At 32.3% G+C, this 15,603-nt stretch overlaps 1 protein-coding gene across 1 annotated transcript in view; it reads right to left on the minus strand.

Moving 5' to 3' along the window:
- Window positions 1-7,385: 7,385 nt before the first annotated feature.
- LOC136271405 (transient receptor potential cation channel subfamily V member 5-like) overlaps window positions 7,386-15,603 on the minus strand; it is a 28,959-nt gene continuing 20,741 nt past the window's right edge. Inside the window, exons 8-12 of the mRNA XM_066071384.1 lie at window positions 12,985-13,140; window positions 12,397-12,474; window positions 9,245-9,428; window positions 7,714-7,913; window positions 7,386-7,494 (exon numbers count right to left, since the gene is read on the minus strand). Coding sequence (XP_065927456.1) covers window positions 7,467-7,494; window positions 7,714-7,913; window positions 9,245-9,428; window positions 12,397-12,474; window positions 12,985-13,140 — 646 coding nt within the window. The 3' untranslated portion in view covers window positions 7,386-7,466. The remainder of the gene's footprint in view (window positions 7,495-7,713; window positions 7,914-9,244; window positions 9,429-12,396; window positions 12,475-12,984; window positions 13,141-15,603) is intronic.

Below are 15,603 nucleotides of genomic sequence, written 5' to 3' on the forward strand. Positions count from 1 at the left end.
ACGGATAGCAATCACGTGATCGACAGATTTCGCTATTTAGCACGAGCTATTTTTCCGGGTTTCTGAACGCCGTCAGATAATCATCTCCGTTTACACATTATAGTCTATCGACACAAAATGGCCGACGGGGCAGACGATTCAGAGTCGAAACAAATATCACGAATAAAAGGCAAGTTTGCAAGTTGTATTAAATCGTGGTGGTCATCTAGATTAAAACATATGAACAGGAAAAGGGATGTAGGTGAAATAGAGAACGACCATGACTATTTTTATGACAAAAATGCCGCCTGTCCACCGGCTCCATCGCCGGTCGATGTGCCTGACGTTGCTGTGCATTTGGATATTTGGATGTAGAGGACCACGATTCAGAAAATGTCCGATCGAATGATGGAAGAAGAATTGTGGAAATTAAACATCTAGCATCTCAAACTGGATAGGTAATTAATAATATAATAATTATACCCTTAGTGTGGTACATTAATCTTGCAATGTGCAATAATCTGTATATCAATATTTAAATGGAATGTTTTAAATTCTTACAATTATAAATCATATCAACTATTGAAATAAAATTTGAAACATTTTCTACTGTCAAATTTATTAGGATCCAGCAAGGCCATGGAACCAGACATGGCCTCAGCCATGTTGAGGAATCTTCGGACCCATGGATAAGAGGTAAACGCACTTCATGGAGACAGTGACTCGACAACAATGGCTAGATTAAAACCAGAATTTAAGGATTTAAAGAAGAGAAATGACAAGAATCACTTTAAGAAAAACCTTTAAAAGGAATTTTACAAACTTTCTCAGATTCATAAAGAACTGAAGACAGCAGGAGTTATTCCATATTTGACTCGTTGCTATATGTACCCAATCTCCAGTAAGTGTGCTACAGCAGAGGAACTTGCCAATAAGTTGGAGGTTATTGTGCCCCATCTGTATGGAGACCATAGTAAATGCCATTCAGCAAAATGGTGTACATATTACAAATCACAAATCACCATCAACTTACAGGTCAGATTATTTATACTTTTTGAACAAAAAATTGAGAAAAAAAATTAGGCTTCATAAATGAAATATTACTCAGATGTATCTTTATCTAAATAAAGGACTCTAAATAATAAGACACTTAAGAAAACAAATTTAGCTTAAAGGTTGATAAATGTTTCTGTAGAGATATCTTAAGATATTCTAAAGAAACACATACAGACAGTGGTTTGTCATACAATTGAATATTTAATCAATATGTACATCTTTCTTTTTTAAGGTACAAGCACTTACCTCGAGGCAAACCACTTCAAAATGAAGCTTTAAGAGATGAGCTGAATGAGACAACTTACAAGTTGCAGAAAAGGGTATCAGAGTTGATATATATGCACGGGCTCAACTCAAGCAAACGAAAACTTCAATAATATTGTTGCGAGTAAAGCACCAAAGAATAGGGATCTCACAATCTAGAAAAGTCTAAATGTCATTTCAAAAGCATTGTCACGGTGATTTTACTCTGTTTTAAGGATTTCAAGCTTTATTGAAATATACATACTGTATGTCAAAATTTATTATATTTACATTTGCAAATATGCTTCCTTATATGAACCTGTAGAATAGCAAAAATGTTCAATTCTGTGTGAATGCTTCCATGATGTCACAATGATAACCGCAGACGCTTATCGCTTGAGGGCAAAATTGTAAACGTAAAATCAGTTACATTACTGGCGTGTGAGCAGTTCTCGCCATGTACCATTTCTCGCCAGTACTTTGTGACGTCATTTTTAGTACATAATTTTATGTGTTGATAAAATGATGTCACAATGTACTGGCGAGATATGGTACTCGGCGAGGACTGTCGCACACCAGTATTGATTCTGAATGATTTGGCCATTCTCAAATGTAAATATGAGGTTTATAAAATTTCTATTTTAAGTATTATGTGAGTAATGTTTTAACAGAATTTATTTACTACTTTTAAGAAAAAGAATTTCCAACAGGAGACAGTGAAGACTGTAAAGGAAGGACAGACGTATCGGACCAATGCAAGTCCTACAACGTCTCCTGTCATTGAATCGATTCCATCCTTTGCAACTCTCTCCAAGGAGACAACATTAATTGCTTATGACATTGAAGCAACAGGGTTGTCAAGGTCCTCTGATATTACACAGTTAATCAGTGGATGCATAGACACTTTAAAACTAGCGAGGAAAGTCTTCTCCAAAAGTGAAATTCCAAACTACAAACACTCCACTCTGGTTAAAGCATTTCTTGGAAAGGACTATGATGCACATAATGATTTAGAAGTCGTGAAGAGTTTATTCCAGTTGTTTGAAGAAAAACTGCACAGTCACTGCAGAAATATAGACATATTTCCCTTTTATTTGGCAAAATTAGAGCCAGCTATGCATCATTGGTTTTGGAAAAGAAAATTTCAAAGGCTGTAGACGGCTTGCAAACTCTGGACTTGGGTTAAACCACTTACATCTTTCATTCAAGAGAGATCGAAATGCTGGTGTTAAAAGCATTCTTCAGGAGCGTGGTTTTAAAGGGAAGACCGTACGTTGTTTCCAAACTTTCTTTGAGGACACACATTCAGAAGAATAAGATTATTTAATTCTTATTGATTATAAGATTATAGAATATGTGTATCATCTATGCACACTCAGTCTTTAATTCTAATGTAGAAAACAAATGTTTCCATTATTTGATGAATCATGAAGTACTTGTTTTGAAAATTGTTGATGATCTTTTGTTGACATGAATTTTTGTGATGATTCAATTATACATTACAACTATATGTTTATAAATTATAAGATTAATTTAAATTACATGTTAAAGTCTTATTTTATAAGATTAATAAATAATTTTAATCTATTTTGACATATCCTTTATTTATTAGGTGACAAAAAGTGAATTTATCTGAATAAATTGTAAAGATTATTATCTTGAAGTTTTTAAGTGCAAAAAGGTTAATGATGCAATTTTTGGATTGGATGAGAATTATTTGTTTTACCAACAGCAAATATTGTATTTTAAATGACTTATTACACAGAATTTACACATATTTGTTGCATTTTCCAATCAATTCTTTGTATTTATGATTAATCACAGTAATTCTTCAATAATGCATCTAATGTTGAACAGGGTAAGGTTTCATAAAAGTAATGGCAGCATTAGATTGAACTCCATTTGGGGGTATTATATATTTTTACATGAAATTTAAGATATCTATTGAATTACTATATTGTGGAGTGAAGTGAGAAATTTGATGGATATTTTTTTTTCAGTCCAATGAAAAGCATGACTTTATGTGTATTGCAGATCTGATATTTCATGCAAATTTGACCATATGGCTTTATAAGGTGTTTCCAATTTTTCATACATATCTTGCCAAATATAAACATGATATCAAATTTCAACTTGTGTTGAATGACTTTTGAAAATATGTGTGACAAATGGTCTAATGTGTTCCAATCATTGTTTTATGGCCATTCTTATATGGTCGTATACACTTATTTCATCTTTTTTTTCAGTTTTTTAGGGGCTGGAGGAGGTCATATTGAAATTACATAATTCTCTAAAACTAGCTTGATGACATTGTCTAATACTCTAGTATAATTTCAAATAATGTTTCAACTTAAACATATATAAAATCTAGAAAATTTCAATGGGTAAATTGTTTATGTAACCTATCAATCTCTACCTTAAATGTATGTAAACTGTGATCAAGTAATAATAATCAAAGTACTGAAGTACTGACGGGAGTTGATTTTATCGATTATCATTTATTTTAAAATCAGTGATATGTGATTTTGCATATTAAGATGTATCAGTAATCGAAATATTTCTGAGAAATTGTATGGATCCAGGCAAGATTGAACTCTAGTTTTGTTCAACCAAATGCCCGACTGTCTCCGTTCATCTCCGACAAGCAAGAGAGACTCTCTATTTTCTCGGACATTAACGGAGACAGCCGAGCGTCTGGTTGAAAGAGACTAGTACATTGAAGTCTAGCGTATGAATACATGCATTGGACTTCAAAAAATATCTAAACTGTTTGTTCCATCTAAAATCTTACTATTTTCATGGTATTAATAAATAGGTTTTCTTGAAAAACAATGTTTCAGAATAAATTGCATCGAATTTATCGATTATTTTCAGGAACTAAGTGTTGTCCGCGGTATTGATTTGTGCTTAGGTCCAAACACTGTTTCACTTTCGGTTTGCCCGAGTACGTGCATAGGAGAGTTGATTAAAATAAACTCCCAAAAAGTAGAATTCCTTATTGTTGACATAATTGATTTTTTATTCTGTAATTGTCCGAAAACAGATACAATATAATTTATTGAATCATTGAATTGAATCACAATCGCATATCATTAAATCACAACCTGATTAGAATACCCAGTGTTCAATTCTAGAATCAAAATAATATACACACAACTATCAAATTAATCATGGATATAAACTAATGTAGGTAAACTATCAAATGTATATGGTATATGGATTTACCATCTGCAGAATTGCTCATCTATTGGTCACAGAAAATATACTGAATTTCCCGAATTCCTTTAACTTATAAATATTGAGCATTCATTTGGTATGGCTAAGAATTATCTCGAAAAAATGACATCGTTTTACAAGATAAGGTAAAATAGATAAAACATTTCAAACAAATAAGCAAAGTAAGGGCAAAGTACTACATATAGAATATACGAAAAACAATTTTATAAGAAACATCTGTAAACTAATATGCATAACCAGTTGATTTTTATTTTATACACTCCACTTCTGGAATACATTTATTGTAACCCGAAAAATGACTAAAATATCTTATAAAAGTCCTAATATATTATACTTTTCTATTAAAAAAAAAAAAAAACATTCATTAGAAACCTAAATTTTTTATTCAATTCTTTTACAAATGTTATAACTTGAAAAAAAAAACCTATGAAGAGCAGAAAAATAACGTCTCATTTACCCATGTGCACTTTCTAACGAGACACAAAAATAGATCGGCCTCTTCTGCAGCCGATAATGTTAGTGAGTGCAGATATTTCTTTTTTACTTTAACATTACCGTGCCAAAACTAATTATAAGACTATTGCATTGATGATTCATAATTATGTAAACAATATGAATGCATATAACTTCATAGCGTCCCTTCAATAGTGGTATGTGTATGATTCATCAATTTCATTTCTACATAGCAAATCAAGAAACAACATTAATATACTCCCAATTATAAAATGAATAAAAACACAATAAAAACTTGAAAAAATACTTTTTTCTTCATAAGATCGTTTCTTTATAATACAAGTCTGTATATGTCTACAAGAGGTCAAGGCATGATTGAATTTCAAATTCCTCATACTAGCTTTTCTCTATTTGATTGTCACATTATAGCATTTTTGTTTGACGGAAGAAATTTTAACTTTTGTTTTCTATAATGAACTGTGGGCAAATTTTAAAGCCTCTTTTTGACCCCCTAAATAAGTTCTACCATATATCAGAAAACTAATTTCAACATTTAGCTATTACAATTTATTTTGTTCTTTAGAAGATTTGAAAAACACCCGACTATAATTTCATTTTTACCTTATTATTTTTCCCTTGAAGAAAGACGGACACAAAGAAAACAGACAGACAAACAGACACCTGTCAAAAGGTATTCAGAGTAGCTAACTTGAACTTTCAGCTCGGATAAATTTAAAACGTTTGTGTGCGTGCGTGAAATGTAAGTGAAAATTGATCCAACAGAAGAGTTGTAAAGTTTTAATTTCAAGTACACCAACACTACAAATCACACTTTGAGTTAAAATTAATGACAAATCATCATAGATCATACATTTTTGCCTAACACACACACTCTCTCTCTCTCTCTCTCTCTCTCTCTCTCTCTCTCTCTCTCTATATATATATATATATATTAATATATATATATATATATATATATATATATAACTATATATTTTTCTTTTGAGTGTGCTGCTCGCTTACTGTCGAGGTACAATGCCATATATCTGAACAAGTTCAGCATAGCGTGACCGTTTTGAAAGATAAAAATATAATTACACTTTTTGACAAAATTGTAATTGTTAGTTTTTATCAAATATAATTAGTCCATGTATGAAATTAGACTATTGTCTTAAAAGCCAAATTAAACATTTCATGGAAACAGTTTAACCTGGTCGGTTTAATGCAACATATAAAATAGATCATACTCCCGAAAAACATATTTGCATTATATTCATTTCAACTTATTATACAATTGCATTAACTAGCTTATACTTACACTTACATGAAAAAAATAGTGATTTCAAAATGCTGTATTAAACTGTAGATATTGGATATAATGTAAAACTAAGTAATAAGAAATCATTCTTTGAATATTATAAGGTTATAGTTTGGTTGGGGCATTCAAATTTATCATAAAGCCCATCGGGTATTATTGGATTTGACAACACTCCGACCGAAATTTCCACCTCATAATACTATAAAGGATTTTATTTTTTACAAAAGATGTTTTAAAAGTTGTTAACAGGGATATTTTGAAAATTATGTTTTGAATCTAATATTTGAATATAAAGCTGCATGGTGTTATCAAGAATGCATGTTTATACTGCATTTAATACTGTAATGCAATATAAGAACGACTTGCTCCCTGTTTGAATAATGCTTGCTGTCTTCTTAATCTAAGCATCTTCTGAAATGTCCATCAAAATTAATTGTAGAATTGCTCTTTGATACATATGAATTTGTAAGTTTTATCCATTTTACAATTACTGCATTCTTATTTCTGTGCAAGCATACTTGTAAAGAGTTACTGTTAATGATTTTATTAAATATTGTTTTATCATACATGTTTATATGTGTCGTTATTTTCAACCTTATACTCTAAAGCCTACAATACACCTTAATAACACTTTTGCTAGCTAGTGGCTATACCGGGATTGTTTATCAAGGTGTTAAATAACCTCAGAACAATATCATTGCTGAGCAGGTAAAATACATTAAAGATTGATCATCTCATATATAATTTATATTAATTATGCAAACAATTCGTACTCAATGTTCTAAAGTACACAATGTACATGTCACTCGTACTCAATATTATAAAGTAAATAAAATACAAACTAAATGCGATTCCTGTTATATGGATAATTTTTAAAAATATTATGAGAGCAAAGTAAATTTAAAACGTATGTTGTTAAATATTTTTTTCAATATACACAGAAGATACAAAGTATAAAGACAAAGTGCATAAACTAACTTTAAGTTTACTCCTTAATGTGTTATACACCAAACGAAGTTTAACCATTCATTGTTCAACTATCTAATATTTTTTTTTACTTATTTATACGCATCGTGGCTGTAGCATCTCATACGCACGACTCTGATTACAATGAATTCAACGTAAACCAATTTATCAACAGATGCATTTTCATTTAACAGTTTTTTGTCTTCATCTCTTGTTATTTGTCTAGCTTGTCCAATGTTTCCCTTGAAAAAAAACACAAAAATAATGGGAAAAAAATATTTATTTTTAATGTCATGCATACGTTAATAGAAAATTTTTTACATGCTAGTATCAGTTCGTCAAATGACATATGATTTTTTATCTTGCTTCAAATATGATCAACAATTGTATTTTGATATAAATATTTTGAAATGCTGTATTAAAACTGTTCAATTTTTAATTTGTTCTTTTAATTCACTTACTTTATTTGAGAGAGAATGTTTTCTTGTCGGGATAATCTGTTTCCAAAGTTGCGCAAGCTCATCTTTTGAGAATCAAGACTTTTCCACATATCTTCGATATTCTTATTCAGTTGGTTGAATGGCGGACATTCCCATTTATCTAAGACGTCCTTTATATTATCAAATATCTCACATGATGTAAAATATTTCTTTCTGTGTACCTGAAACAATATCATAAAAATAAAATATAATAATATAATATATAAATATAATAAAAATTTACAAGTAGGAAAAATCAAATTATTAGATTAATGTTATTTGACCATTAATTCCAAGAAGTGTTCATGTACATGTAAATATCCAATTGTCAAAATTCAAGTTTATTAAAAAGTAAAATCCCTGGGGGTAAGTTGGGGCAATATTGGGGGTCTAATTTTACGTACGAATTCTTAACAGCATAAGCGTTATAATATATAGTCTCCTTTGTATGTAAGCATTGTTTGAAGTTGTATAATATATTGCTGACTCTAAAAAATATACACTGGCTCCCGAAAAATTCTTTGGCCCCACAACAGGTTAAAATTCTGACGAAGGTTGATATACATATACATATATATATATATATATATATATATATATATATATATATATATATATATATATATATATATATATATATAAAGTAAAACGTTAGCGCATTAATTAAATCTTCAGACGTTTTAAAAATAACAATTACGTTGTTATTATTAAAATTATATACATTGTACATATATAATCATCTTCGCTAGCCAAGGGTTTTCGGTCCACTTTGCTCCCCATAAACCCTTGGCGGATTTCATTACGAAAACTCGGTGACAAGCTCCGTTTTATGATTGGCTGCAGCTGGGAGTAGCTGATCCAATCGCAGTGCTTGTAAATAAAAACTTTAAAAGAAAACTCCCCAACGATGGTCTAACAAGATCGCTTTAAAAGCCTATATATTTTACTGGGATTACACATAGTTCTGCAAACTTGTCTAGGCTCGCGTGAATGCATGGGAAGTAAACATGGCGAATGTAGAAGTTGCCTATCCTGTTAGTATATTCGTTCTTGCTTATGGTTATTGCTTTTAAAGGTTCAATGAGCTCTGTTTTATTTTATTTGTTTGGTTCGCATTATTCACGACAACGATACCTGGCTTTATGGCATGAAAGCTTTCATATAAATCGGCGACTTTTTCACTCCCGGTACAGATTCTTACAAAACACTATGAATAGAACATTCCGTGCTTTCCCATGGTTATAACTTAATTCGTATTTAATAGCATCGTTAATTATGCTCCGATATTCGGTAGTCAACATGTTTTCATATCAACTTCACCATTTGAAAGGTACATAAAAACATGACGTAAACGTTTTTTAAGAATTGTTACACGACGGTCTGCACTCAAAATTTAGTTTACTATACGAAATGACATGTTGAAGCATTGAACATGAAAAAAGGAAAAATAAAATGTTAACTAAAATCGTTAAAATTCAAGTGTTAAAATGAACATTTCTAATAAACTAATCACCTTCCAAAACCAAAGACTGTTGCTTTCCACCCTTGACACAATCAAAGCTAGACTGACCTCTAACCCTCGTTGTGCATCTTGTTGTACATTTTGATACGTGTCGCTTAGTTGAGCAATTAGTATGTTCAATAGAAGAACGCATATTGTGAACAGAAAAGCCACCATAATTATCATACTCATCGTGCTGGAAACAAAAAACATTAAGTACGGTTAATTATACCTTTTGAACAAAAAGGCCCAGAGGCCTTGAACGTCTCCTGAGTACACCTGCCTGTAAAGTGACCTGTCTGGAAGCCTCTTGTTTGTATTTTAAGCTTTAAGTTTTAAACCCAAATTCGAGACTCATCTAATTGTTATCTACGTTTTATTGTTTAATGTTTCGAACATCAATTTATAAAAGAGAGGCAAGAGTCAAAGGAATCTCGAATTATTTATACCCTAGCATTAGGGGCCACCAATGGTTAACTTTTGGTGAGAAGGGGGCCTGCAGATCTTGAATGGTCACTTGTCAATGAGTATGTACCCGAGATGGTTGTGAAATTTCATAGCCCTGGCCCATTTTTACATTTGATATTGCACTTTCTAATCCTCATCAGCTAATAAAGTATTGTGAAGGAACAGAAATTTAATGCATTTACTATGAGGTTTTTTATAATATGTCATAAATTCACAAATAAGAGGACATTAAGCATTATGAACAGGACAATAATGCATTACATATAGTCAATCTCTTATGGCTGCAAAAGTAGAGATTAAAGAAAATATTTTAAAGTTTACACATTTTTCACATGTGGCAATTTAGTCTTACCCAAAGGCCCAAACTCCTGACCCATGGGTCGTAAACTTAACATCACGGACATTAAACCATGCATTTAGATTATATTTCTCTGATGTGGGGTGTAGATAAGAATTTATTTAAGATTTAATACATTTTCACTTTATGGCTATATTGGCTCTGCGTATTAATCCCTGACACAGGAACCATGTAATTCACAATCGTAGTAGAGGCTTCATGAACATTATAGTCATGCATTTTGTTTATGTACTACAACTGTAGATTTTTTCTAAAAGTGGATACATTTTCACTTTATAACCATATCGGCCCTGCCCAAGGGCCTAAACACCCTGACCTATGGCCATGGATTTCACATTATAGCTGAAAGGCTTCGAGGGCATTTTAACCTCGCATTTAGTTTTTCTAAAATAAATATGAGAGTAAAGAAAAGGATTTTCAAAGATTAAATCTGTTTTTGCTGTTGCCATATTGGCCCTGCCTCAGATTCTTAACTTCTTTCTCTGGGCCTGTTAATTTCCCATTTAGGTAGAGGGTATTGTGAATAGCTTGTAAAATACATTTTTATGGATAATTATTCTTACTATGTATTTAGCTTTACCACATGTGTGTAGGAAAAACAAATCTTGAAAAGCTGTCACTTCTTGCATATTTGTCACGCCAAAGAGGCCCAGGGGTTATAAGGTCATATATTTCACAACTTAACTCCCGCTTATCCTAGAAATTCTTCAAACAAAAATAGTTATAATTTGCCTTGCAGTTATCACTAAGTTAGAATTGAAAAACTTTTTTTTGTCAAATTTAATTTGTTTCGTTTTTAATGGTTACAGTGCTGCAGTAAGTCAATCATTCAGTGGCGTCGGAAGCAAATTGAAAGTGGGGGGGGGGGGCGCTAGACTAATTATCAGAAATATTGAAAAGCAGAAAAAAAAATTTAGTTCAGAAAATCTTGAAAATCCGACAAAATATTAGTACCTACCTTTTTTTTCAAAATCATGAAATTCTAATCCGGGAGGGGATTTTCAATATCACTATAATTGATATTGCATTCTTTTTAAGGTAAATTTAAATTTTTTTTAGGAACAATTATGTTTGCTGCAATAAAAAGTGTGGGGGGGGGGGGGGTGTCCCCTCCCTGACGCTATGTGTTTAATAGTTAGGTCTAACTTTGCAAAAAAAGTGCCCCCCCCCCCCCGGTTCCAACGCCTATGCCATTTTCGCTAATAGCCAAGACTTTTGGATCCGTACCACTCCTCATGAACCATTGGCATATCGTGCAATTTTAAGTCGGGGTTTATTTTCATTCCGTGATCTCTCAGCCTTTCTATAAATCGGATAAACGACGAAGGATATGTGCAGTAATGGCAGCTTTCAGAGACATTGAATTTGGCAAGTTGATGGAACGCTAAATGCCCAGTGTATTTAATTAATAGGAAAAATATAAAAGTTACATATAGAATTCATTTTACTGGGAGCGGTAATTCCTTAATATAAGTGTGCATGCCTCTAATGATATACAATCATGTGCACTTGTTATTGCACCATTGTCTACTACACCATTAGGAAGGCGCAGACAAAAAGACTAGAAAAATAAGGAGTTTGAGCAATTCGTGTTGGAGACACTCATATCTAAACAGTACGAAAACATTTTCGTTAAAAAAATATGATTTGCATTTTTTGAGTTGTCGAACTGTTTCAGTAAACCCTAATCAACATCCAAGAAAAAAAACCCCGACTTTAGGTGACACGATATGAGCTAGAGAGAAGCGGTTCGGATCAGAAACCCGTGGCTAGCGGAGATGTAAGTCAACTACAATTCAGTGCCAGTCGTAGAGTTATGAGCGAGATGCAAAGCTCACAGTCAGTTTACTATACATACACAGTTTATGTCATTTTTTGTTTACATTTGGTAAGCTGATAAACCTAAAATGAATGTGGAAAACGCTGAGAACTGTTCATCTAAAAAAAAATGGGCAGATAAAAATATCAGCTTAAAAAGAGCCTTTACGGGTGTATTGAGCAATTATGTAAATAAACAAAGTTATGTTTACATAAAAAGAATTGTGAGCTCTATATTTTGCTTATACCTCAACGACTGATGACACTCAAATTTTGATTGATCATTAGAAAGCAAAACTAAAGCATAGTAAGCAAAAAAAAAATGACCAAAATTATGAATATGCCCCTGGGCGACGCACGACGAAGACAATAGGTTACCCGAGTGACTCATTCAAATTCTTTTGTATACTAGGGTATGTGAAAGTGGACATCGTAATGCTCTTTGATTTAATACTGCTAAACAAATCATAAATAATAGCACTAAAACAAAAAGTAACATTTTGATTATTCTTTAACATACTGGAGTTCAGTGTATTCTATGATTTTTTCAGCCTCGATCAGAATCCTCACTCCAACAAACAGGATTGACAAAAACGAACTGTAATGAAAAAAATACATGTAATATGTGATAAGAAAATAAATGAGCACATTTATAAGAGAATAAAATCCTCTTGCTAATAAAGAACTGTGTTAAATAGCTTTGCATCAGCTGAAGGCGATTCAATTTTGAATATTGTATAGCTGTTATAGTTTTGTGTTCATACGCGCCGCTTCATTTACATTTTTAAAAATATTTTTGATAAATAACTTTATATTTTATGAATTGAAAATGTTTTATTAAAATTATTGTTAAAAACAAATTTGATAATTTTTCCATTTATCAATTTTTTGACGGAAAAATTTACCAAATTTTTTTTTTCGTCTTTACGTTCCGCTCGCGCCCGATATGAAATTTACTGATCACGTATAATCCATATTAGGTCCACTTCAAATCATGTAACTAATAATGTATGGATATCAATTTAAAGATGCATGTAATAGAAATTTAGTTTCTTCGTTTCTAAGATGTAGAATCCTCTTAAATATAAATCTGTAAGTCTAGAGATACCTGGTTTCAGAAAACTGTTCTAGTGATCCTTCTCCTCGAAGAGACAGCAGCAAAGAGCCACTGAATGTCAAGAGAATGAACACGAATAACATTGTAAACTGGAACATGTCATTTATGAGAATCTGCCATAAAATCCGAACATATGCCCCTGTGTATCTGAAACACATATCAATGAAAAGGACTAAACTGATATGTAAATTTATCAAACAAAAATGCAAGGATATTCTATTAATTAAAGTTTTATAGGAACAATTTAGTGAGTACCCCCTGTTTTATACCGACGTTACACGAGTTTACCTTGACTTTCGATCATTTTCCCTATTGCCTTATATGACTTCCTCTTACATTCCCTGAGGTATACTGTGCTTAAGCAGATCTTCGGACCTTTTTAATATATTTTTACTATATTTTACTATATTTGTGTAAAATGACACTTTAAAGATTATTTTCTTTACTTTCAATTGAAATATTATTTGAGATTCATTCAAAGTAAGACACGTAACTAAGAACACAATTTATTTTGTTCATATTTATTGTAAGATCAATAAAAAACATTTAAGACATGCTGTTCTAAATTATTTCGCTCATTAATTAGAGTCTTTGTTGCATGTAAACGCACTAGTTTTGAGGTTGTTGTGATACAATATAATTATATAGCACATTTTCGTACATTATTCTGTATTCTACAACAGTTATTGCTGAGAACAAAGAGATGCCACAGACATTATTCTCCAATATACCACGAACGTCATCAGTATATTATCAGATCAGAAATACCTATTTGTCTTGCACTGATCATGAAAGTACAACTTAAAAACCGTAAAAAGTTTTAAAACCATTACAATTTCACATGTTAGTTCCAGTCAAAACGATGTGTATGGCCTCAACAGTTTTTTTTAAAGATATCAATTAATGCGGCTGTTCCTAGGACCTCCCTTGCACATTTTTACTTTTTTACAATTAAAGAAATTTTTAAGACCGATCTGGATTGTTTTAGCTTAGCAAGAGCTCTGTATACGTTAAACGATGTATCCCAATCCTTGCATGCGATTTAGTGATCGCAACAAGACGAAAAGCAATCCGCATTATCACAATAACACGCAAAACACTATTATCTTTGGTCTTTCTTGCCATACCTGATATGTTGTGTTGATTTGGTTTTTTTTAAAACAAGTATATGGTTTAAACAAATATTACGTACGTCTTACAACATTTGAGTGATGTACGACTTTTAAAGGTCGTAAGATGTATATGCGTGTGTTACCCATACGACTTTTGCTCAACGTGCCTAAATATGTAATTTTGTATCTTTTTACTATCGTTGCACGAATTATAAGCTCTCATATGCCATTATCTCCTTCTAGTGTATATACGTGAAAAAGCATCTCTGTTTCAATCTCTGTCTCGTATGTCTATTTAATAATAATCCCTCTGACTCACACGAGCGCTAGCTTTGCAGATCCAATCGCATTGGCGCACATTTAATCGTCTAGTTAAGCCCCTTTCACAATTGGTGCACGAGCACTTTACAACATTTTGTGACCGAAATTTTTTAGATTCGTACGAGCTCTCTAATACGTTGCACGAGCTCTCGCATTCGTTGCATGCATTTTAGAGCTCGCATCAAGTCTCCTATAAATAGTCGACATGCTCATTATTCAGATGCGACCGAGTGCGATCCAAATCATTGCAGTGGAAAGCGCAAACATTAGTACGAACGTTTTTCAACGTTTTGTGTACTCGCAAGAGCGATGCACGATTTTAAAGGTCGTAAGATAAATTGTAGTAGTTAATGCGCGTATTGTGCGACCATGAGACTGTTGCTCAACATTTCTCATGTTATCTTGCAACGTTTTACTATCATTGCACGTCTTATCAGTGATATGCCATGCTTTGCCACTAGTTTATTTACCCTGTAAAAGCATCTCTGTTTCAGACCACAATTCCACAATATACATTTATTTCATGTGAGGAAAATATGAAGATTTATTTCTCCAAGAAAAATCATATTTCCCCAGGGCATCGCCCAAGGAAAATTTGTTTTTCAGGGGGAATAAATCTTCATGTTCTCTGAGCATTAATGCAATAAACGAACAATATATGATTATACATTGATTTTTAAAAATTGTTTAATTTCCTCTGTTACTCTCTCACTTTTTTTTTCATAATTCTGAATCATAGATAGTTAAGTTGGTTTTGTGATATAAAGAGAATTATATTGATTAAATATTATAGATTTAATTATACTTGTCTTCGTCATATGCTCATATCGGCTTTTTCATTCCTATGAAATCGCCCTGCCACGTGACTCTCTAGACCAATCAAATATAATAGAATAATCATATTGAGGTGTAATAATAAATGCTGCTGCCTCTCTGTTTCTTCTTGGACGGCATGTTCTCTCGCTTTCAACTATGTCTACTGAAGAGCGTCGGAAATGGGCGGTATATATACCCCCTCTGACTCACACAAGCATTCGTACCATGGAACGCATGATTGCACGTCCAATCGCATTTTCGCACGATCAATCGTCCGATCACCTGGTCTCTCGCGCGATCCTATCGCATTATCTTTCAAAAGTCGCTTTCTTTGTACAACATTCGCATATAGACGCAATAT

Source organism: Magallana gigas, chromosome 9 (assembly GCF_963853765.1).
Source record: "Magallana gigas chromosome 9, xbMagGiga1.1, whole genome shotgun sequence".
NCBI classification, from domain to species: Eukaryota; Metazoa; Mollusca; class Bivalvia; order Ostreida; family Ostreidae; genus Magallana; species Magallana gigas.